General features: G+C 42.6%; 1 protein-coding gene across 3 annotated transcripts in view; it reads left to right on the top strand.

The window, feature by feature from the left end:
* Positions 1 to 10,514: 10,514 nt before the first annotated feature.
* The window catches only part of garem (GRB2 associated, regulator of MAPK1), a 139,578-nt gene continuing 124,386 nt past the window's right edge, over positions 10,515 to 25,706 (top strand). The window contains exons 1-2 of one of the 3 annotated variants that reach the window (XM_067979770.1): positions 10,515 to 10,925; positions 25,101 to 25,241. In XM_067979770.1, coding sequence (XP_067835871.1) covers positions 10,817 to 10,925; positions 25,101 to 25,241 — 250 coding nt within the window. In that variant the 5' untranslated portion in view covers positions 10,515 to 10,816. Of the gene's footprint in view, positions 10,926 to 11,726; positions 11,764 to 25,100; positions 25,242 to 25,706 lie in introns of those variants that run through there. The other 2 variants (XM_067979773.1, XM_067979774.1) reach the window with 2 other exon arrangements.

The raw sequence follows: 25,706 nt of genomic DNA, 5'->3' as shown, positions 1-25,706 counted from the left end.
CCTTTGTGGTTCTGCTTTTTAATTTAGTCCCTAGCTGCTCAAACTCCCTCAGCAGAACCTCTTTCTTAGTCCTACCTATGTCGTTGGTACCTACGTGGACCATGACAACTGGATCCTTCTCCTCCCACTCCAAGTTTCTCTCCAGCCCTGAGAAGATGTCCCTAACCCTGGCACCGGGTAGGCAACACAGCCTTTGGGACTCTCGCTCTTGGCTGCAGAGAACAGGGTCTATCCCTCTAACTATACTGTGCCTACTACAACCACATTCCTTTTTACTCCCCCAACTTGAATGGCCCCCTGAACCATGGTGCCGTGGCCAGTTTGCTCATCCTCCTTGCAGTCCCTGCACTCGTCCACAAGGGCTGCAAGAACCTCGTATCTATTGGACAAGTGCAGAGGCTGAGGCTCCTGCAATGCTACCTCCTGGATACCCGTACCTGCCTCACTCGCAGTCACTCTCTCCTGTCCCTGACCACTTGCTAATTCTACAGTATTTAGTCTAAGGGACGTGACTGCCTCCTGGATCAAAGTGTCCAGGTAACTTTCCCCCTCCCTGATGCCTTGCAACGTCTGCAGCTCGGACTCTAGCTCCTCAACTTGGAGCCGACGTTCCTCGAGCTGCAGACACTTACCGCAGATGTAGTCGCCCTGGACAAAACTGTTCAGTAACTCCCACATATTGCAGCTGCAACACATCTCCTGCCCTGTAATAACTATTTTATTTATTTAATTGATTACTACAATGCCAATCAAATTATTTTTAGGTTAAACCAAGTACTGGCCATGTTTCATTTAATAAATTAAGTTTAGTTTTTTTTAAAATTAGTTTTACGCTATAAGTTACTTAGCCCACAGTCCTAAGAAAGAAGAAAATAGAAAAGATACTCACCACCAACCACCTACCTGCCTTACCTGTGACGTCACACTGCAGTTTTGTTTTGTTGTTGCTGTTACCATGTTACCATGTACTGCCCCTTTGAACTAATGAATCAACACTTTTCTATGATAAACATTACTTATGATGTGGAGATGCCGGTGATGGACTGGGGTTGACAATTGTAAACAATTTTACAACACCAAGTTATAGTCCAGCAATTTTATTTTAAATTCACAAGCTTCATAAAAAATCTCCGAAAGCTTGTGAATTTAAAATAAAATTGCTGGACTATAACTTGGTGTTGTAAAATTGTTTACAAACATTACTTAAAGCAAGCTCTGAGAGAACCAAGGGCACAAAATGAACTCTGGATGGGGACTTCAATATCCACCATGAACGGTAGTAGTATCACCACTGAGTAAGCTGTCAAACTGTCCTGTAGTAGGTGGTGAGGGAATAAGCTACTTAACATAATGCTCACCAATCTATCTGGCACAGGCATTAGTCTAAGTGGGAGGGTCCGTATGAAGACAAAGGCTGGATTTTCCTTAGATTAGCAAGTCAGTGGTGGCCCACCTATGTGACTCCAGGATCCCTAATTAGGTATGCAGGCAGGTTAGGAGCAGTGATACTGCTTCTCACTGGGTTACTGCAATTGGGAGGGAGGGAAATACAGTGATGCTGCAGCATTTAAAACACTGTAGCTGATTAAAGGGGGACCAATATTTTTGGAGAGCAGGACCCACAATAACTGAGAGAACCGCAGCTTTAGAGGGGTGGAATGTTGAGGTGTTTCAGGAGCAGGAAGGGTTCCTAGATAGATCCGTGGATGTTTTACTGGCTGAAGTTAGGACTAGAAAGGAAAGTTTACAGGGCTAAGGGCAGGAAACTCCATAGGAAGGTGGTTCAGGCCCTGTGGAGAGAAATCGCTGAAGCAGTATGTGCTTCACTCACCGCCCCAAGAAATGCCACACAGTACAGGAAGAGGTTCAATGAACTCAGAAGAATTGGCAAGGCACTGTTTCCAATGCACATCCTGTGCCAGTGATAGAGGCTTCATTTAACTCTTTACCTCTCATGCTATTTCTGTGTCATCACCTGAGTGTCAGGGAACTTCTGCAAACAATGAAGCACGATCTTAACTAACAACTACTCAGCGAGTTCACATTGCCTCTGCTAGTCTTGAAAGACAGTTGGTTTAATGGGACAGTGCACCTGCAGGTCTTATCATCACGGGATGCATGCAATCATACAGGGAGGAAAAGTGTCCATGGCACTCACATTCCTATAACATTGTGTTCTTTCTCTGGAAAGGAAAAGGTCACATACAACCAGCCTCACAGAAATGCAAACGAGGATGAACACTACTACTGAAGAGGATGCTCTGCAGATAATAGGCAGGTAGATAGGAGAGGCTATGGGAGATGGCAAGGGGAAGTGAGGTGGAGAGGTGGCAAGAGAGGTTGGTAAATGCTGGGCAAGGTTCAGCATAAGTAGTGTCAGTTTTACGTCCCTTCTCAAAGGATTGCAATGCCCTTACATTCAGCCAACATTTCTTCAAGGAGAAATATCACTGTGTACACAGCTAAACAAGCAGTTCTGCTTTTCACATCATTAGGTGCCTTGGAGGAAGAAGCCACTTACAGATCAAGACTTCTGCCATGTCCAGACACAACTGCTGTCACATTCTCACCAATTTCATCTACTCCAGCACCAGCCAACAGAAACTTACTCAGAAGCAAGTAGTTAGTGAGGCAGAAGGGTTTCATCGGGTGAAACATTGAGCACTAGTGAGCACGAGAACCTGGGAGTAGAAGAATGGGAAAGTGCCATTTCTCCATGGAGGGTGGAGAAACTGCCATCCTCGACTGAGGAGACCAGACTGAGATCCCAGGAGCCAAGTCATCAAAAGAACAATGATTCATCAGGAATGATTTTGTGCAGGTAGTGGAGACAGTTTCTGTGCATACGGTTGAGATGATGACAAAATGGGAGGAGTTCACTATACACATCTGAAACACATTGCAGGACGTTAAGACATGCAGAACATGACCGTCTAGGAGATTTCTATGGCACCAAGATGTTCTAAGGTCATTGGCAACTTCTGGAGTGGCAGCTAACACTGCTGCAATTGGCTCTTTGAGAGTCAGTCTGAACACAACGCTTCCCACAGAGCTTCCAAGAACTGATTGGGACTATTTGGTCTGTATTCACACTGGCCATTAGCACCTCTGAGGCTGTGCCCTGTACCAGTGGGCTGCAAGGAATGGGCACCGATGTCTCTCCGGAGGGGAATGATGGAATTTGAGATGGGCACTTCCAGCATAGTTTTTTTTGGGACTGATTTGAGGCAGTGAGCTTACTGGTCCACATTACTCAGTTCAGTATCCCAAATCCACCAAAAAACAGTTCGTGAAGACTTTCACCTGAAATATTAACCAATATTTTCTCAACAGATGCTGTCAGCACTTTTTATTTTTATTTCATTTGCATTTTTTTCTTTTTGTCTCTACTAGATCATTTTCATTCACCAAGAATACATAATGCCAAAGAAAAGACAGATAGGCTAAAAAATGCCCCATTTTGCAGTTGGAAAAATGGCTGTTCATTTGCAAATAGCCCGAAACATCAAGGGAGGGATGAATAATCCTGTGGGTGGGCACCTGCGAGGATTTACAACCAACAAGAAATAGCTACAGTTCCTAGCATTGCTGTATTGAATTGTAATGGCCACCAACTAAGGGAGCTCTCATTAATTCCATACAGAATTTAACCATTTGTGGTTAAACTGTTGTACTATTTATTACTGTTTCAAATAGCAGCTTAAAAGTCTGATGTTTCTAGTACAAAGAAAAGGACACAAATAAAAGCTGACTCACGCTGTCTCCACCTTTGATGTGGAGAGACTGCTGAAGTGCTGCTGGAATGAAATCCAAACCTTTTAAAAAGATTCAATAGCATCAGCAATTATGGAAATTAATTTAGCCATCAATGTAACTTACAAGTAAACAGACACTAGGACACCCACATTAGGGGCTATTTAGAGAGAACAAAAAGCAAGGATAAACAGCAAATTAAAACTATTAGATTTTAGTAAAGATTTTAACCCAATTCTACAACCTTTAAAATTAACAGAGGAATTTGGAAGAAGGAGACCAGATATACATAACTAAAAAGATTTTGAGAAATACCGACTATTGGTAAAACCTCTCTGAAAATCCGAAGAGGACTCATTTTTTGTGGGAAAACCTCTCATTCACAGCATAGTATATCAGCTTAAAAGCCTCAGAACAGGGAAAGAATGGGGGAGGAGGGGGGGCTTATTTACCAAGAACACTTGGCTGCCTTAATTTTATTGTGTCAGGCTCAGTTGTGAATTCAACACAAATTACTGAAGTAATTCTTTTTGCAAGAGGAAAAATGTATGTAAATGCAACAAAATATTGTGAATAAAATTGATGAGCAGATCCACAAATTGCTATGGGGAATATGAAATAATAGCATTACCAGAGATGCAGTTTAGAGTTGGAGCTGAACATTCCTGGTTACAAAATATTCAATAGGGATAGAGCAGGAAAAATGGAGGAGGGCTGGCATGGTTAATCAAAGATTTCATTACATCACTAGAGTATAGGGATAGAAAGGGGATGGTGCAAATGCCGAATCTATTTAGTTAGAGTTAAGGAATAAGAAGGGAACTGAGACTCTACTGGGAGTATACTATAACAACAAGAACTTGCATTTATATAGTGCTTTTAGCATGGTAAAACATCCCAAGGCACTTCACAGAAACATTATCAAACAAAATTTGACACATCGAACAGTGGAAAGGAGAAAGAGGAAAAAATATGTAAACAAATTGGAGAAATAACTTACTTCAATGGAAAAGAAAATTGGGCACGGTGAAAAATGAGTGTCAATTCGCTTTTGTCCATTTGGCGAGTTCACCAAAGCCAGTTTCACCCCCAAGGATGAGAATTTTAAATTGGAAGGGTTGGGGTACTGGGAGCCAACGTAAGTCAGTAAGCACAGGAGTAATGGGTGAGTGGGATTTGGTGTGGGATAGTTAGTGTACAACAGTGTTCTGGATGAGCAGATGTTTACAGATCATGGAGGATGGGGGCTGCGCAGGAGCTCATTGGAATAGTTGAGTCCGGTGATACAAAAGGCATAGAAATATAGAAACATAGAAAATAGGAACAGGAGTAGGCCATTTGGCCCTTCGAGCCTGCTCCGCCATTCAATATGATCATGGCTGATCCTCTATCTGAATACCATATTCCTGCTCTCTCCCCATACCCCTTGATGTTTTTTGTGTCTAGAAATCTATCTAGCTCCTTCTTAAATATATTCAGTGACTTGGCCTCCACAGTCTTCTGTGGTAGAGAATTTCTCTCTCCCTCCTTTTTAAATAGTGGGGTTACATTTGCCACCCTCCAATCTGCAGGAACTGTTCCATTATCTATAGACTTTTGGAAGATGACAACAAATGCATCCACTATTTCCATGGTTCCTTAGCATTTCTGGGAAGTTATTTGTGTCATCTTCTGTGAAGACAGAGCCAAAGTTCCTTGTTCCCCATTATAAATTCTCCCGTTTTTGACTGTAAGGGACTTACATTTGTCTTCACTAATCTTTTTCTTTTTACATACTCGTAGAAGCTTTTACAGTCCACTTTTATGTTCCTTGCAAGTTTATTCTCATACTCTATTTTCCCCTCTTAATCAATCTCTTGGTCCTTTTTTGCTGAATTCTAAACTGCTCCCAATCCTCAAGCTTGCTACTTTTTCTGACAACTTTATATGACTCCTCTTTGGATCAATTTCTTTTGTTAGCCGCGGTGGACCGTTTTTCCTTTTCTGTATTTGCACCAGAAAGGAATGTATAATTGTTGCAATTCATGCATTCGTTCCTTAAATGGGTAAATTTTAACGGGTGGGTTGGGGGCAGGTGAGCAGTGAAAATTTTTGTTTCTGGGACCGGGACCGAATCCCGGCTCCAACCCGCTGACTTCTGGGTTTGACTGAGACGCATCTGGGTGTGTGCGCTTCTGAAACCCAGAAGTCCCGTAGGCACTTAAAGCCGGCAGGCCGATATTTAAAGGTCCAATTAACGCCGTTGAAGCAGTTAAGGGGAATAAACTTTTGTGTATTCAGCCAGACAAATGATTTTAACTTTCCCTTAATGTGTCTCCTGTGGCCTCTGAAAGACGCCGTGGAAACAGAGGCGAGTTGCAGCCGGCACCCTTTTGGACCTTTAAACCAGTGATTAACACATGCGAATAAATGTTGAGTTTTTGCAGCAGGTCAATCAGTTCTCTCAGCAAACCTTTGGCTGAAATTTCTTTGTTCACATTCAGAGTTCTTGTGTTCACATATATTTACCTACATTTAGGACCTCCTTCAAACTGACATCGTCAGGATGGGGGGGGGGGGAGCGCAATGGATTTATTCTTCAGTACATCTGAGGAGGAGGCACATCATCATCTGCGGCAGGCACGACGCGCAGTTATGGGAGTTGCAGCTCCACAAGACAGAGATGCGCCATAAGGACCTGCAGAAGAGCAGAGAGGGGACCGAGGGAGGAGCCGAGGTCGCAGGGTGTGCAGACAGAGGCTGAGCTTCCTGGACCTCTCTGAGAATCAGTGCCTACGAAGGCTCAGATTGAGTCACCAGGTGGTCGCAGACATCTGCAGGCTTCTTCATGCAGAGCTGCTCCCAGCTGGACCTGGTGACCATGCATTGCCCGTCGCAATTAATGTCACCACTGCCCTCAATTTCTTTGCCTCTAGATCCTTCCAGGGTGCCACCAGTGACATCACCAGGATCTCCCAGTCGTCTGTACATAAGTGTATAATGACAGGTCATGCATGGCTTGTTTGTCAGGGCATCCGACTATATCAACTTCCCCTGCGACGACATCAGCCAGATTGAGAGGGCAGTGGGTTTCTATTCTGTGGCTGGCTTTCCACGGGTACAGGGCGCAACTGACTGCACAAACGTAGCAATCTGAGGACTTGCACATGAGCCAGGACTGTTCATCAACCGAAAGGGATATCACTCCATCAATGTGCAGCTGGTTTGCGATCACCGGAAGAGATTTTTGCAGGTGTGTGCCAAATTCCCTGGCAGCTGCCATGATTCTTTCAATTTGCACAAGTCCAACATCCCAGCCCTCTTCCACGCACAAGATAGACTTAAGGGCTGGCTCCTTGGAGACAAGGGATATCCCCTGCAGACATGGCTTATAACACCTGTGAGAAACCCCACCAACAAGTCACAGCAGTGGTACAACGACAGTCACATCACCACTAGGTCTGTCATTGAACAAGCCATTGGAATGCTGAAGATGCACTTCAGGTGCCTGGATCGATCTGGGGGATTCCTTCAGTACTCATCAACGAGGGTGTGCAGAATAATAGTCGTGTGTTGCGTCCTGCACAACATCGTGCAACAGAGAGGGTTACAGGTGGAGGAGCTCCCATGTATTCATGAAGCATCCACATCTGTCAGCAACATTGAAGACGAGGAGGAGGAGGAGGAGGAAGAGGAGGAAAATGGGCAACCCATCGGCAGAGCAATGGTACACATGGCTGCTCGTGATGTCAGGGAGTCAATCATATTTGATAGATTCTTATAAGGAGATCTGCAAACTGAAGATAATGAAGTACTCAGACCACCTGGAACGACCACCACCACCAACACCAGCACCCCGCCCTCCGCTTGCACAAAACAGTCCTTAAACCACGCATACACCCATTGTAAAAGCGGCCAATGGGTGGCATCAAGTCTTGGCGTTCATGATGAAGCACATGCAAGGTCGCTTTCACGAAAGGGACTCAAGAATGGACAAGATGTGGTGGTGGTGGTGACAATTACAACATTTATTTTGCATGTAAGAAAAAGCAAATATAAATGAAAAACATGACATCTCGTCAGACACCCTAGTGCATACCCTTGGTGATTACAAAACCTTCACCTTCCTCTTCCTACTGCTTCTACGTGGTGCATCCCCTGTGGCTTCAGCAGAGGTAGAGGCAGGTGGCTCAGGTCCCTGCCCTGACTGCTGAGATGCTCTCGGCCTACGTCCTCTGGGTTTTGGAGCCCGTGAGGGCCCCCCCAAAGACTGCTGCACCTGCACCTGTGTAGGGGCAGATTCAGCCATTGGGAAAGGCGGCAGCATTGCAGGTACTGGTTGAGGGGTAGGGGGCAATGGGTGGGACGTTGAGTGGAGTCCCCACTTCCTTGTCCCCTTTCGCTATCATCCCTCTCCAGGGCCACGGCCACATCACTCCTACCACTCAGCTGGACAACAGCTTGGAGCACATCTGTGACATGTTGTAAGGCCACTGCTAAAGTATCTATCTGCCTGTTTAAGGTGGCAGACATGTTGGCATCGAGAGTCCACATGGCCGTTGTCATGGCCTGAATGGATTCATTTGTGAGCCGTGCTTGAAGCGCCATGGAGGCTGCCATTCTCTCCATCGCAGACATTCCCGCACTTACCTATGCTACCATTCCACTAATGCTGGAGCTGGATTCCTCTATCCTGTCCGATATCGTGGAGTATGTGCATAGCACATCTTCCAGTACCTTGCAAAGGTGCAGCTGTACCTCTATCATTCTCATTCTCAACGATGGCCCCCAGGGTTCAACATCTGCATCCAGCTGAGCAGGGCTTGGATAGGAGTGCGCCCCCTGATGCGGACTCTCCACAGCTGCCCCTGCCACCAGTGTCTGCTCGTGCTCACTTGTTAGTGGTGAATCAGCAGGTCAAAGCCCAACTATCTGCTTAACAGGACCCACCAAAGTGTTAGTATCTGCGCTGGTGGATAGCTGGATATGATGTGACAGTGCACCCTCAGAGGCATGGAACTCCTCTGAGGAATCGCCCTCGTCCATGTCGCATGCCTCTTCATCAATCCTTGAAGGCCCTGGAAGAGAACATAAAGCAATATTAAGAATCAGTGCAGAAGTTAGTTTTCAATTAGCATACTGAGGTGTGCAACAGGTCAATCATTGATATCATCAATTCATGATGTGTGTGAAGGATGTTAAAGTTCTGTCACCAGACTTTTGTGGGTTGCCAGTCTCGGCATCTCTGACGGCCATGGAATCCACAGTGCAGTTGAGTTCCAAGGCCTCCTCCTCTGGCTTTGTTGGGCACTATTTGTGGTGGCCCCCTCCAGTCCTACTTCTCTCCTGTGCATTTTGCATTCTCTTCTTCTACAAGGGAAGAACAGACGTATGATTGAATGAAGGTGACTGGATCACCTCATGGATGCATTGTTTTGGGCGAGGCTGCTAATGAAAGAGATGCATCAGAGGGTGAGTATCAGACAGATTCATCACTTTGCATCAGGATTGGGGTGAGTGGGAGTGGTGGGTTCACAAATGGGGAGGTGAGGAAGTGCACAGAAAGTGAAGTTGATAATGAGACTTAAGTGTGTGTGAGGAGTGATGTGACGGATTAGGCTTGGCAAGACAGAGTGGGGGGGGGGGGGGGTAATGTACACCACAGGATGTAGGTGAATCAGTAACTGGACTCACTTTTCATGACCTGGTTAGGTTGTTAAAGTGCTTCCTGCACTGCATCCACGTCCTTGCGAAGGCACTTCTGCTGCTCACCTCCTCTGCCACCTCAAGCGAGGCATTCTTGGTGGCAGAGGCAGGGCACTTCCTCCTATCACCCAGGTACTGTATATTCTTCCTGCTCCTCACACCAGCCAGTAGCAACTCAAATGGGGAGTCAGTAAACATGGGTCTGGCTTCGTCCTTTGTTGCTCCGTGTCTTTAAATTCCTCCTTTCTCCTCAAAATCCTTGGTTGCAATGTGCGACTGCTGCGTTGCATGGAGACGCGAAACTCAGAAGTCATATTAAGGACCTTCAATTGAGTTGTGATCGCTGGAGACAACGCACGCAAAATTTTCTGGGTTTCCCACGCGCGTATTCACACCTTCCTCCCGCTGAGTTCCTGCTGGTATGTTAAAATTTATCCCCTTGTCTTTAGGTGGTATTGCCAAGGGGTAGCATGTAGGTGAGAAAGAGGGACGAAGAATAGATCTGTGGTGGGCTCCAAAGGTAATGGTGTGGGGGCCGGAAGAGAAGCCATTGCTGGAGTTGCTCTGGTTATGATTGGATAGATAAGATTCCTTGGATAAGTTGAAAAATTCAAATTTAAACGAGATGGAAAAGGCATATGTGGAATTTGGGCTATTAACACAAATGAGAATCAAGTGGAGTATAGAAAATATAGAGAGGAAACGAATAAAACTTAGAAAAGCTAAGAAAAGGTATAAAGAGTGGCAACTAACATAAAGGAAATAGTGAAGGGTTTTATTAAGACATAAAAAGTAAAAATATTTAAAAATAGGATATGGCCAATTAGAGATGAAAAGGAAATCTCTTGGACGGCGAAGGAAAGGTGTAGATGCTAAATGAGTACTTTGCCACAGAAGAATGTAACAGTGGAAATAAAGGGGTAGAAGAGTAGGAGCTGGAGCAATTAGTTAGGATAATTATACACAAGAAAGTAGTACTGACAACACTGGGATATTGATGCTGGGGGTGGAAGGAAGGTGTTGTCTGAGACTGCGCAGATGTGATGGGGCCCATGAACTGAGGGAGGCGGTAGTATGGTTGCGCCGGCCGGGAGGGGCGGGCCGGGCCGGGCGGGCGGGCGGTGTCGCTGCTCCTCCTCACTCCCGTCGTCTGGTGCGATTGGCACCACTGCTGCCCCGGAGTGAAGCGTGTGATTCCTGGCATGGCGCTAAGCGAGCGCGGCACGAAGCCTAGCACGACAGCACTCGAAGCCGCAGCCCAGCCCCCGATCCCGCCCCCGCCCCCGCCCCGAGGAGCCTGCAGCTCGCAGGCCGGATGGAAGCCTGCGGCTGAGCGCCTCCTCCCTCAGTCTCGGTTACAGCGGCGCTGCCGGGCGGCATGGAGATGTTGAGCGGCACTCGGGAGGTGCAGTGGAGCGGCGTCGCGCTGCCGCTTGACTTGTTGGTCAGCTCGTACCGGTTACCTCAACTCGTCAGGCTGGAAACCGGTAAGAAGCAGCCGGGGACCCGGACAGGCAGGGCTGGGAATCGGGCGTCCTGCGGGAGATGGGACGGCCCGATGGGGGGTGGACGGGGATGAGCGTCCTGACCAGGAGAGGAGATGGGGATCACGGTTGTGGATCCGGGGGAGCCCGAAGGACTGACGGTTGTGGCCTTGGTTTGTGACCAATCTAAATGGACAATATATGGGATCGGGCGCTGAGCATATTCTGTGGAGGGAGGTTGCACCACGGTTCGTTGTTCAATGTTAAAGTTCCCAGGATTGCGGGTAGTAAATATAAACAGCAACTTCAGAATTGAAATTAATTTTAGATCGATATCTAAACTTTAACATTGCTACATGCTTGTTTTCCTGGAAATATCGTGATGTAGCTATAGTGAAGTTGAAACGTCGAGGCATATGAAAGAGAGGATTTCGCAAGAATAATTTTAGTTCGTATATACAGTATGGACTAAGTGTTTTAAGTTCTGTGCGGAGACGAATTTTGTCTCCAAACTTTGTAGTTTATTAGTCAGTGAGCTTGGGGGTCAGCTTTGGCCAGCATGTCTTTTCCTGGAATGCATGAGAAAGTTTTGTGTGTTGTCAAATTACGGCAATACATTAAAATGCTGTGAAGTTTTACTTTTGTAACTCGACATGGACTACTGAATGAAAGTCTGGGCAAGGTATAACCTGCAGGATACTTGGTAACTAAACCAAGCACTGGTTAGCTAATAAATCAGTGTATTGCAGTGCAAAGGTGCAGGGTGTTCTCCGCAGGAAATGGACGTTGATACTTATTCCGTTGAGTTTTTCTCCTCGGATGTCGTATCGTTCATGGATCGGTAAGTACAACAATACAACGCGTCCCACTTATCTGTGCAATTCTAAATGTGAACTTTGTTTCTTCATGGGGATTCTTTTTAACTACCAGCAAGTTCTGGGAAATTGCAAGGTTCCTTGGGTGGACATTTTTTTTAAGTTTGCAGGTCACACGCCATGACATTGAAACATTAATATGGCTATTTAAATATCTGCATTGTTGGTTTAACCCTATGCAATCTAATAGACAAAACGTTATATTTTAACTAGTTGTTTGCTGTCTCCTCTCCCATTTTTTAAAATTTAACTTTACTTTTGCTCCTCTAACATAATCCATCTTAACCATCTCTTTTATAAATCTAGAACATTGGGTGGCCATTGATCAGCTGAAAACTGGCACATAAGGCTGTTTCTCTTGACCAATCCAAGCTTAGAAGTTTGAAGATTGAAGTAGTATGATCTGTCTTTACATCGCTTTTAAGCTTTGATATAGAAGCAGTACCACAGGCAAAGTTATCTTGTCCAGTACATTACCACACGGACTGCAGCGGTTCAAGAAGGTGGTTCACCACCATCTTCTCAAGGACAATTGGGGATGGGCAATAAATGCTGGCCTTGCCAGTGACACTCACGTCCCATGAATGAATAAAAAAAGTACAACTGTAGCATGGTAGGGATTAAAATATTTTAACCAAAATAAGGTCTATTGACTTGAATTTATTATATCTGTCACTGTATTACAAATTGATTGAGATGCAAGGACTAAGCAATTGCCCGTTCCACTTACTTAAAAATTGAAGGGAAACCAGGGAATTATAGACCAGTTAGCCTAACATCTGTTGTGGGGAAAATGCTGGAGTCTATAGTTAAGGATAGGGTGACTGAATACCTTGAGAATTTTCAGTTAATCAGAGAGCCAGCATGGATTTGTGAAAGGTAGGTCGTGCCTGACAAACTTGATTGAATTTTTTGAAGAGATGACTAAAGTAGTGGACAGGGGAATGTCAATGGATGTTATTTATATGGACTTCCAGAAGACATTTGATAAGGTCCCACATAGAGACTGTTAGCTAAGATAGAAGCCCATGGAATCGAGGGAAAAGTACGGACTTGGTTAGGAAGTTGGCTGAGCGAAAGGCGACAGAGAGTAGGGATAATAGGTAGGTACTCACATTGGCAGGGTGTGATTAGTGGAGTCCTGCGGGGATCTGTCTTGGGGCCTCAATTATTCACTATTTATTAACGACTTAGATGAAGGCATAGAAAGTCTCATATCTAAGTTTGCCGATGACTCAAAGATTGGTGGCATTGTAAGCAGTGTAGATGAAAACAGAAAATTACAAAGCGATATTGATAGATTAGGTGAATGGGCAAAACTGTGGCAAATGGAAATGTGAGGTCATTCACTTTGGATCAAAAAAGGATAGAACAGGTTACTTTCTAAATGGTAAAAAGTTTAAAAACAGTGGATGTCCAAAGGGACTTAGGGGTTCAGGTACATAGATCATTGAAGTGTCATGAACAGGTGCAGAAAATAACCAGTAAGGCTAATGAAATGCTGGCCTTTATATCTAGAGGACTAGAGTACAAGGGGGCAGAAGTTATGCTGCAGCTCTACAAAACCCTGGTTAGACCGCACCTGGAGTACTGTGAGCAGTTCTGGGCAACGCACCTTCGGAAGGACATATTTGCCTTGGAGAGACTGCAGCGTAGGTTTACTAGAATGATACCTGGACTTCCAAGGGTTAAGTTACGAGGAGAGATTGTACAAATTGGGGTTGTATTCTCTGGAGTTTCGAAGGTTATGGGGTGATCTGATCGAAGTTTATAAGATATTAAGGGGAACAGATAGGGTGGATAGAGAGAAACTATTTCCGCTGGTTGTGGATTCGAGGAGTAGGGGGCACAGTCTAAAAATTAGAGCCAGACCTTTCAGGAGCGAGATTAGAAAACATTTCTACACACAAAGGGTGGTAGAAGTTTGGAACACTCTTCCGCAAACGGCAATTGATACTAGCTCAATTGCTAAATTTAAATGTGAGATAGATAGCTTTTTGGCAACCAAAGGTATTAAGTGATATGGGCCAAAGGCAGGTGTATGGAGTTAGATCACAGATCAGCCATGATCTTATCAAATGGCGGAGCAGGCATGAGGGGCTGGAGGGCCTACTCCTGTTCCTATGTTCCTAGAAGCCCTGCTAGCAGGACCACCTGTTGCAGCATTACTAAGCAACAGTAAAAAGATATATTTTTAATAAATTAAGATATCAGTATTGGCAATTCTTCTGTTAGCAATCGGCCATCCATCTGTATTTCTCAAAAGAAAAATGTACAGCTCCCTTTTTAACTACCAGCAAGTTCTGGGAAATTGAAATTTAGGGATAGAGAATGGGAACAAGGCAAGGATAGAGTTAAGTACCATCCCTTCAATTAGAACCCTGATAAAATGCTTCTCCATTTAAAGGAGAATACTGGGGTATTGAAAGGGATTAGAAGCGGACATGAAAGAATATACTTGAACTCTACTCCGCAGAAACAGTTTTTAAAAAATTCATACGAGAAACAAGAACAATTTGCTGTTTTATGAACAGGAATAGGCCATTCAGTCCTCAAGCCTGTTTCGTTATTCATACATATCATAGCTGATCTGTACCTCAACTCCATTTACGGGCATTCGTTGTATATCTCCTTACCTAATAAAAATCTATCGATCTCTGTCTTGAAAGTTTCAATTCATAGAAACAATCATAGGTTACAGCACGGAAGGAGGCCTTAGAGCCCATCGAGGCCATGCCGGCTCCATGCAAGAGCAATCCAACTCGTCCCACTCCCCCGCCCTTTCCCCGTTGGCCCAGCATCCACAGCCTTTTGGGGAAAATGTGTTTCAGATTTCTATTTCTCTTTGTAGGGCCTAGCTCTAATGTTAAGATTATTCCCCCTTGTTCTGGAATCAGGGGGAAAACTCTCCAGTGGCTGGAGTCACACCTAGCACAAAGGAAGATGGTAGTGATTGTTGGAGGCCAAACATCTTCAGCTGCTTCATCAATGACCTTCCCTCCATCGTAGGTTAGGAATGGGGATGTTTGCGCAGTGTTCAGTTCCATTCGCAACTCCTTAGATAATGAAGCAGTCCATGCCTGCATACAGCAAGACCTGGACAACATCCAGGCTTGGGCTGATAAGTGGCAAGTAACATTTGTGCCAGGCAATGACCATCTCCAACAAGAGAGAGTCTAACCACCTCCCCATGACATTCAGTGGCATTACCACCGCCGAATCCCGCACCATCGACATCCTGGGGGTCACCATTGACCAGAAGCAGGACCAGTCACAAAAATACTGTGGCTACAAGAGTAGGTCAGAGGCTGGATATTCTGCAGTGAGTGACTCACCTCCTGACTCCCCAAAGCCTTTCCATCTTGTACAAGGCACAAGTCAGGAGTGTGATGGAATACCCTCCACTTGCTTGGATGAGTGCAGCTCCAACAACACTCGAGAAGCTTGACGCCATCCAGGACAAAGCAGCCCGCTTGATTGGCACCTCATTCACCAACTTAAATATTCACCCCCTCCGGCGCACTGTGGCTGCATTGTGTACCGTCTGCAAGATGCACTGCAGCAACTCGCCAAGGCTTCTGCAACAGCATCTCCCAAACCTGCGACCTCTACCACCTAGAAGGACAAGGGCAGCAGGCACATGGGAACACCACCTTCTGCACGTCGCCCCCCCAAGTCACCCACCGTCCTGACTTGGAAATATATCGCTGTTCCTTCATCGCTGGGTCAAAATCCTAGAACTTCCTACCTAATAGCACTGTGGGAGAACCTTTACCACACGGACTGCAGCGGTTCAAGAAGGCGGCTCACCACCACCTTCTCAAGGGCAACCAGGGATGGGCAATAAATGCTGGCCTTGCCAATGATGCCCACATCCCATGAATGAATTTTAAAAAAAATCTGCCACCAGAGGAAATAATTTATCTGTATTTACCCTATCGAATCTTTTTCACCATTTTAAACACTTCGATTAGATTAGCCTGTAATCTTGTATACTCAAGGGAATACATGCAAAGTTTATGCACGCTGTCCTCATAATTTAATCCTTTAAGCCCGAGTACCATTCTGCTGAATTTGCACTGTACCCCCCTCCAAGGCCACGGTTTGTTATAAAAGCCATCTTGTTTGGAAAGACTTGTTCAGCTAATGTTTTCAATCTGCTTGCCATTTATGTGAGTTGTCCAAAACTTTACATTTGTTTCAGCATTGAAATCGGCATCCAAAATGAGAGGGATGCGAGGCAAATGGTAACCAGCTGGAGACTGACCAGTCACAATCATTTAAGTGGTTGGATGGGGAGTCAGTATGAGGGTCTCCAGCAAACTATATTTTCCCAGCACAGTATAGTGACATTTCCTCTCAAGATGTTTGTGAAGACTTTTTTTTAAATTAGGGGAACACTTAAAGATTGAAATTTCTTCAGCCCCCACCTTCACCTTTGGAATTTGACATTTTATTATTTAAATTAATCCCAAACACATTCATGTGAAAATGAAGCTGCTGGGGCATGAGGGGAAAGGAATGAAGCATGTGGATAGGAAAAAGAGCTGCAGCTTGCTGGCTAATTACTTTCTATTCCCTTCCCCTCCTCCTGCAACATGAATCTCTAAGCTTGTCCAGGTTAATTAAACTGCCATGAGAAGTTTATCCTTGTCATTAAAAAAAAGTCTAACTTAGATTTTTTTTACATCTGGTTGTGTATGTTTGTGAATAAACTACTTACATATGCTTTGGGTCTTCAAATTGATTTCCAGAATCTGCTTCTCGAACTAGTATGATCTGACACCAGAATTCTCTATTTTGCATCATGGTAGTGGAGCAATTGAACTAAATAAGAATTCAAGTACGTGATTGTTTTTAGTACGTTTGATGTTTTTCTTATATTTGGTTCGTTTATGAAATCAACAGTATTGGATTGAGGGATTCTAAAGACTTGTATTTCTATAGCGCTTTTCATGACCTCAGGACGTTCCAAAGCGCTTTACAGCCAATGAAGTATTTTTGAAGTGTAGTCATTGTTGTAATGGAAATGCGGCAGCCAATTTGCGCACAGCAAGCTCCTACAAACAGCCAATTGATAATGACCAGATAATCTATTAATTTGAATAAAAATTACATAATCTTGTAATTGAGACAAATAGCATTGATCCATTAAAGGGGAAGCTAGATAAACACATGAGGGAGAAAGGAATTGAAGGGTATCCTGATAGGGTTAGATGAGGGAGGGAGGAAGCTCGTGTAAAGCATAAATGTCGGCGTAGACGAAATGGCCTGTTTCTGTGCTGTAGTTTCGATGTAACCTAATTTTGTAAATGTATGGCCTTAATGTTCTGCAGGTAATGGAGACATTTTTCTCATTGAGGTGCATTCAAACTAATATCAATCACTTACAATTTTTGAAAGATCCTGTTTAATATGAAGTTTGTAAATTCATAATATAATTATTCATTCTTGTTGCCCTGGTCCACATTCTAGAAAGTTGCATTAAAAAAAGGAATCTCTTTCGTGCCTGTTACATGCACTGTAGACAGCAAATTTGAGATAAATAAAATAAACCACAGTGGCTACGATACTTCATATTAGAAATGCTCTTTCAATCCCCATGTAAAACAAGAAAATAGATTGTGATATGATGCCCCAGAGTCTAAATCAGGTGAATTATGCATATTGGTTTTAAAAACTCAGGAAGTAAAAGGAAAAGAAGCTTCGAAATTAGTAAACACAACTTTTCTCAGCATTTCCACATGTTGATACACTTTTGTCAAAGCCCACAAATGTGTAACACAATCTTTGAGCAGGACAGACAGCAGGGAACATTTGGGAGTTGGATTCAGTGGAGCTTTCCAGCAGTGTGGAGCGGGTTTGGTCATTTTCATAGTGGTGATGACTGTGTATCTTGCTACATATCCGATTATCGGTTGGATTGCCTTTTCTTTGAATTGGGTAGAGTATTCTCAGTGTCCTAATTGAAACGGGTACTGTAAACCAAGCACCCAGGAGCTGACAGTTCTTATGAAATGTGATGCTATTCTGCTTTTTTAGTATGTTTTAAAATTCATGCTCTTAAGATGTTAGATCTCTGTAAAAGCAAACCTGTAAAGATGTTTTATTCTTTAAAACTTTGAAATTGGAGATGATGATTTTAAGAGAAGGCATTATGCAGGCTGAAAAGTCATTCATTTTGTTCACCGTGCAGGTTTTCAATGTTGGTACAGAGATGGCTTTCCAAGCAGTAAACGTAAGAACAAATTGAAATAAATTTCTGGTGATTTAAAAAAAATAACTGAGGTGCTGCTTAGGATAGATTGAAATCAAGTTATGGAGCTAGATTAAGTTCTGATCCTGGTAGCATTGAGAGCTTGTACAACGAATTTCATTTGAAGCAGTAGCTACATGTGGTATTTTGTACAGTATACTTGAATGAGCAAAAGTCATTTCCGTGGTGGCTGAGTTAGTATATGCATTGCCAGGTTTTGGTACTCGGCCATAAAGACTGAGAATTCCTCATTCATTGTTTGTTCTATGCTGAGTCAGCTGGGGTGGTACTTCCATAAAGTTCAATTGGCTCAATGCCCTTGGGATAGGGATGGTAAAAAATCAGCAGAGTTCCCACTATTCCAGTGACTCCACTATCCAGTGAAAAGTGCAGCATGGACAGTGGATGAGAATAAGATTAGATTCAGTTGTGATGGCTTTGTTTTCCCCCCACCCTCTCACCCTTCATCCATAGTTGAATGACATGTCACTCACTCAAGTTCACATTTGAAAAGGGCAAAAGTATTCAAAATTTTATCTGTTTCCTAACTCAAAATGACTAAGTCTAAAAAACTGACATTGATGTAGATACATGTAACAGTTTGTTAGATCTTGGATCAGGTGCTTATATCAAATAGGAATCCTGATATCAGTCTTATAATTTGAAACAAAGTACCCTATCCCTTTTCAGATTGTTTTGAATGCTTTTAATATGGTGGAGAGATGGATTACAGCTAATTTACTGCAGAAAAGTACTAGTTGCTTTAGAGAAACCTCGTTTCAATAAGATGAGCTGGGAAAGGGTGAAGGGTATCTGTGTACTCCTATAAAAGTATTTGAAATGGAAAGATATAAAAGAATAGTAAAAGTATTTGAAATGGAAAGATATAAAAGAATATGGGAAAACGATAGGGAAATGGGAATAGAGTGGATAGCTCCAGTTGAAAAGCTAGAATTGGCACAGGCACAGTCGACCGATTGGAGAACTTCTGTGCTATAATTTCTATGTAGCATCTTTTAAGGTCTAATCGATTTTTCTGAATTCCAAGATAACAAATATATTTTTAAAAACTGCAGCAATCAATTCACTGGGTATCTACCAAATGTTTGATCTGTGATTTGAAGCCAAAGATTCATATGCCAGTACAGCACAATACCGGGATAATTAATGACTTTAGTTATGCATACACTTCATTTTATCACAGTTTAAAGTGATTTTTGAATAGGTTTGAAAGTCCAGACAAGTGAATGTTACTTTTTTGGCAGTCATGCAGAACTGAATCATAACTGATTTTCCCCACTCATACTTGTGTCTCCCTAAATATGTTGCAGTTCGCATCTGAGCCCAACTCTTTTGAAGAAAAGTTGTATGGGTTACTTCTGCAGTTTAGATTGACCAATAGGAAGCACGGTTGATGAATTGATTTTAATTGGGGCTGTTTGGATACTTCACCATTTTGGATTGGGTGTAACTGATGAAACGTGTTAACACTTGTGTATAATTGTACAAGAGTAGCAATCACTGCTGAGATTCAGAATTGTAATTGTGGTGTGTCAAGAGCTTGAGAGCATGAATTTGCAACAATAATCATATCTGCAGTATTGCCTTTAATATAGTGTTGGGATTGTTCAGTGTCATAAAAAGTTGGCTGGTGTTTGACATGGCATCAATACTCCAGACTACAAAGTAGGAGAAGTATTGGTTTTTAAGATAAAAAAACTAGAATTTTCAGGATAAGTACCTGGAGTATTTACATACACATTTGCAAAGATTTATTCAATTCAAAATAATCACATAATCAAAGGGACAAATGACATGGCTGTTTTGTCATCTTCCAGTTGATATAATTGGAAAAAGTGTGAGCGATCCTACAATATATAGATCCTCAAAGGATTTTAAACTAAAACCTGGTCAACCTGTGAAACATTTTTGGTAATTGAAATTTACAGCAACTGAGTTGTATTTGTTGGCATGTGATCAATATACATGGGTTTGCTGTGTTCACTACATGAAGATGCATCTGTTCATGTAATGTTTGTTCATATCTGCCTGAAAGGCATCAAGTAAAAAAATTGGGCAACTATTAAGGATCAGTGTTGAATCTTGAATCACCAGCTTAAAGATTCTCGGTTGCTGGCCTGTTAACTATTCATTTCTCTGCTTAGAGTTGGCTGATACAAACATCTTCCTTCAGGCTCTTTAACCTGTCCTGTCAATTTGTAAATATAAAGCTGTTCACTTCAAATTTTCTTTACATTATACATAATATGTCGTCCATAGTTTAGTTTGTAAGCATTTGCAAATTGTGGGGGAATCAGTTATGCTGATTGCTATGGATAAATGATAAGCAGCCATTTCTCTTCAGGTCATGTTTTCTGGCTAATGCCTGAAATTACTTGGAAATCTTGAGTTTTTGTCTATATTTAAAATGTTAGCTTGGCCAACTCCAGTCCAGGACTTGAGCATTTAATCTAGGCTGACACTTCAGTGCAATAGAAACCTCTGGCTGTGGCTCAGGTGGATATTAAAAATTCCATGATCGTATTCAAAGAGGAGCAGGGAGGTCTGCCAGTGCCCAAGCCAACATTCCTCCCTTATTCAACACCAGCAAAAATGAATTAATTGATCTTTCATCTCATTTTGTGCAAAATTGCCTCTGAAGCAGCAACTGCACAATATAAAGAACTTTGGAATGTTTGAGAGATGTAATAAGATACTACACAAATGCTCTTTGTTTTTCTAATTTTACTTTTTTATAATTCCTTTTTAATAGTTTAACCTTATTTTAAATTGCAAGTATTAACTTGCTGGTTCTCCTATCCTTCTGCCTGAGCTGGGACTCAGACAGAGAAAAGTTTTATCCAAAGATTGATTTAATAACTTTTTTAAAGAAAAAATTCAATGACTCGCAGGACATTGAGGATTGAGCTGGTTGTATGATTGAAGCTTATGTTTTTTTTTAGTGACAGCTGCTGAAATCCCCCTGAACTTGTTCGGAATGCCACTGAGACAATTTCTTCTTGTCTTATAGCAGTGCCCTAAGGGTAAAGTCAGACCTCCATGTTTATGGTAGGAGCACAAAAGCTGCAGCAGCTGCACGTCAGTTTATGAATCCAAACAGCACAGAATATGTGAAGCTTCGGCACAGCTTTTCCTGATTGTGGAACTTTTGGTTGTGTGGAACTCTACAGCATTTCTGCAGGCGTTTAAGTACAGGGTTGAACAGTTCCTGCTGAACCAGGATTTCTGGCGCATGCTATGCTGCAGGACATTTTGGGCTTTTGTATTGATGCCCTGGTAAAGTTTCTCGGGTCTTTTGCGCTCCAAGCAACCTACATAGGCTCAATTTTTTGTCATCTGTCCAGTGAGCAAAGTTCCTTATTGAATGTAATAGCAGCTGACATAGCTGTCACATTCATTGTGTGCTCGCACACTGGCGCAGCTGTATTTACATATGCAGGTTGTCTACTGCCAGCTCAACTGAAAATAGTGCTGTGAAGGTTGTTGACCAGAACATTGAGGTGGAGTTGCCATTAGCAGGGATGTGGGGTCTGTGGCATTGAGGAAGCACTTTTGCCTGTTAGCTGAAGTTTTGAGCTTGCAAATCAGCTGATCTTGTTGGCAGGAATAGAACAGCATAATTGATGGGAGGGACAACCTCGACTCCCACTGGCCTGTCATTATCTGCAAAAATGCTCATGGATAATCAAGACACTGATAATGGGAGCACAGATAACTGAGGTTGTATTGTAAATGTATGAAAGCATGTACAATATCACAGGATTCTCATCAGGATTTTGGTAAAAATGTATTGGGAATTAGGAACATAGGAACAGGAGTAGGCCATTCAGCCCCTCGTGCCTGCTCCGCCATTTGATAAGATTATGGCTGATCTGTGATCTAGCTCCGTATACCTGCCTTTGGTCCATATACCTTAATACCTTTGGTTGCCAAAAAGCTATCTATCTCACATTTAAATTAGCAGTTGAGCTAGTATCAATTGCCGTTTGCAGAAGAGAGTTCCAAACTTCTACAACCCTTTGTGTGTAGAAATGTTTTCTAATCTCGCTCCTGAAAGGTGTGGCTCTAATATTTAGACTGTGCCCCCTACTCCTAGAATCCACAACCAGCAGAAATAGTTTCTCTCTATCCACCCTATCCGTTCCCCTTAATATCTTATAAACTTCGATCAGATCACCCCTTAACCTTCTAAGCTCTAGAGAATACAACCCCAATTTGTGTAATCTCTCCTCATAACTTAACCGTTGAAGTCCAGGTATCATTCTAGTAAACCTACGCTGCACTCCCTCCAAGGCCATTATGTCCTTCCGAAGGTGCGGTGCCCAGAACTGCTCACAGTACTCCAGGTGCGGTCTAACCAGGGTTTTGTATAGCTGCAGCATAGCTTCTGCCCCCTTGTACTCTAGTCCTCTGGATATAAAGGCCAGCATTCCATTAGCCGCCTTGATTATTTTCTGCACCTGTTCATGACACTGCAATGATCTGTGTACCTGAACCCCTAAGTCCCTTTGGACATCCACTGTTTTTAACTTTTTACCATTTAGAAAGTACCCTGTTCTATCCTTTTTTGATCCAAAGTGAATGACCTCACATTTGTCTACATTGAATTCCATTTGCCACAATATTGCCCATTCACCTAATCTATCAATATCCCTTTGTAATTTTATGTTTATTGCCTGTGTTTCATGTCCAGCCCCTGAAGGAAATCTTGACTGACTTTTGACACTGGTGGTCCTGATTTGTTTTGTTAGTGTAGTACTGCTTCCGTTCCCTTCCCTAGTTATGACTCCACTTGCAATGCATCATTTGCAGCCAAAGGACAGGCAACCTGCTTCCATCGGTACATGAAAGAGCTCCCAAAGATAACTCCCTACTCACCGGGAGAAGTTTCTGACCTCCATTCAGTACTCCCCCATAACTAACTGGATATAGTTAGTATATTTTGAGCACTAGTCCAAGTCCCACAAATGTGACACCTGTTTTAATACTTTGAACTGCCAGCCTAGTTACATTTGACAAATGCAATGGATTATTTTAATGGCATAACTGATAAACCTATGCTTACAGGGAAGGCCACAGAAACATCTGTGGTTGAGCTTGTCTTGTAGTTAATAGCTATGTGGTTATTAGCTGTTTTGTTTGCTGAATAGTTGGTCAAAATAGCGTTTTCAATTTGAATTTTTTTAATGCTTTCTGTTTGGGTAGGTTTGAGGAAATCTGCATGATTCAGTAGTTATAACTTGTTTAAAGTTTGAGGTTAGCTGCTGGTCACTGGTTGATCTAGTCATGCTCAAATGGGTTAGATCATGCTCTTTGCGGTGAGAAACCTAAAATTTGGAGAGGATATCGCTGTAACGTCCCCATGACTTTCCATGCTAATGTGCGAAGTTATCTTTTTTTACTATGGGAAAAGTTTTAAGTTTTTTGGCTTTTTCTTGCTTTGTAAGAAAAATTAGAAAGATGACAAAAAACTAATGGACAACCCAGCAGTGAGCTGCATTTAAAGCCTGTTGGGCCAGCTTGACCACAGCATGTCAGGCCTGATGTGCTTTAAATGCCATCCAAACAACACTGTAGTAAATCGCATCCATGCAGCTTCACAATACTTGAAGTTCTTTCCAAATCAGTGTAAGAAAGAATGAACTTGCATTTATGTAGCATCTTTCATATCCTCAGTATGTCCTAAAACACTTCACAGCCAAAATGAATTGCTTTTGTAGTGTAGTCACTGTTGTAATGTAGGAAAACATATTAATTCAGCCCTGTTAATTTTTCTGTATTGTAAAGACATGGGTAAGGAGGTTGGTTCTGCAATTATACAGAATACTTCATTAGTAATATGAGCTATTGTGCTTAGTGTTATTTTATAAGTTTTTGTTCTTCAAAGCATGTCAAATGACGGTAGATATGTATACCGAGTAGAATATGTGCCTGAATTGTACATATTAAGAGTAAATGATCTCCACTGTTCATCACTTTACGAAATACATTGTATAATGCGTTGTCTTGCAAATTAAACTGTACATAGGAACAGGAGTAGGCCATTAAGCCTGTTGAGCTTGTTCTGCCATTTAATTAGATCATGGCTGATCTGTACCTCAACTTCATTTATCCGCCTTTCATCCATATCCCTTGACATTCTTACCTAATAAAAATCTGTCGATCTCGGTCTTGAAAATTTCAAATGAGCCAGCATCCACAGCCTTTTGGGGAGAGTGTTCCAGATTTCCACTACCCTTTGGATGAACAGGTGCTTCCTGATTTCAGTCCTGTATGATCTAGCTCTACCACCTTGTTCTCGAAATCACTCACCAGAGGAAATAGCTTCTCTGTTTCTACTCTATCAAATCCTTTTATTGTTTTAAATACCTCAATTAGATCACCCCTCAACCGGCTAAACTCAAGGGAAGATTGTAGTGGTTGTGCACAGTTCATATTTTTATTGGCTATCCACGTAGGGAAGTTAGAAATTGTAATTATACCAGCAGACGTGCATATTTTAAAACCCTGTTCTGTCTTGAACAAATATACTTATTGAAGCTGGAACTGGCAAATCTTCAACTAGTTGCTGAACCTCAGCAAGCTGATGTTCTGGCAGCTCCTGTGTCATACCCACCAGGCAGGATGAAGATTTAAACTCTTGAATTTCTGATGAAAAGTTGTTGAACCTGACATTGAGCCTCTTAAGGCCATCACTCTTTTATAATAGAGGAACTGAAGTCATCCATATTGTTAACCCATAAGAGTATAAAATAAATGAGTCCCTTAATTTGAAGTCACATAATTTGAATCATCTGATAATTCATATTTTTGAGCACTAAATTCCCACTGTATTGTTGCTTAATTTGAATTACCGAATAGTTCATTTTTTAAGCATGAATCACTTTGAATTTTCACAAGTAGGCTATATATGCAAAATAACCTGAGTTGCATGATTGTCATTGAAATGTCCTTCCAACTATAAACAAGCTAGTGATTTTATCTGCTGTCTTTGCTGATGAAAAGTAAATGTCTTTTTCTTCACAGGGGAAACCGTGGAAGGGATTCGTGAAAACGATTTAGTTTTGCTTCATTCCTGTCGACAATGGACAACTATTACTGCTCATAGCTTGGAAGAGGGCCATTATGTGATAGGGCCAAAAATAGAGATTCCTGTTCATTATGGAGGTAAGACTTGAATAAGCTTCCAAAACAGCCAATCTGCTTAGTGGCAGCTGTTGAAAGTGTTGTTTATGCCGATGAATGAATGTTTCCTTACATGACCAGAACCAAAATCAATGTTACAGACTTATTGCTGCACCACTGTGTGGGCTGTTAGAACCTTTCTCAAACGAGGCAATCCATTTCCATAGGAGCTATGGTTTGTGATGACTTTTACATAGGAACAGGAGAAGGCCACTCAGCCCCTCGAGCTATTTAATAAGATCATGGCTGATCTGTATCTTAACTCCATTTACCCGCCTTGGTTCCATATTCCTTAATATCCTTGCCCAACAAAAATCTGTCAATCTCTGTTTTGAAGTTTTCAATTGACCTAGCCTCAACACCTTTTTGGGGGAAAGAGTTCCAGATTTTCTTGAAGAGGCAATTGGTTCAAAAAGCAATTTGCTTTGATGCAATTCTAAACAGTTG

The sequence above is a fragment of the Heptranchias perlo genome, chromosome 3, assembly GCF_035084215.1.
Source record: "Heptranchias perlo isolate sHepPer1 chromosome 3, sHepPer1.hap1, whole genome shotgun sequence".
Taxonomy (NCBI): Eukaryota; Metazoa; Chordata; class Chondrichthyes; order Hexanchiformes; family Hexanchidae; genus Heptranchias; species Heptranchias perlo.
This window is presented reverse-complemented; position numbering and strand designations above follow the sequence as displayed.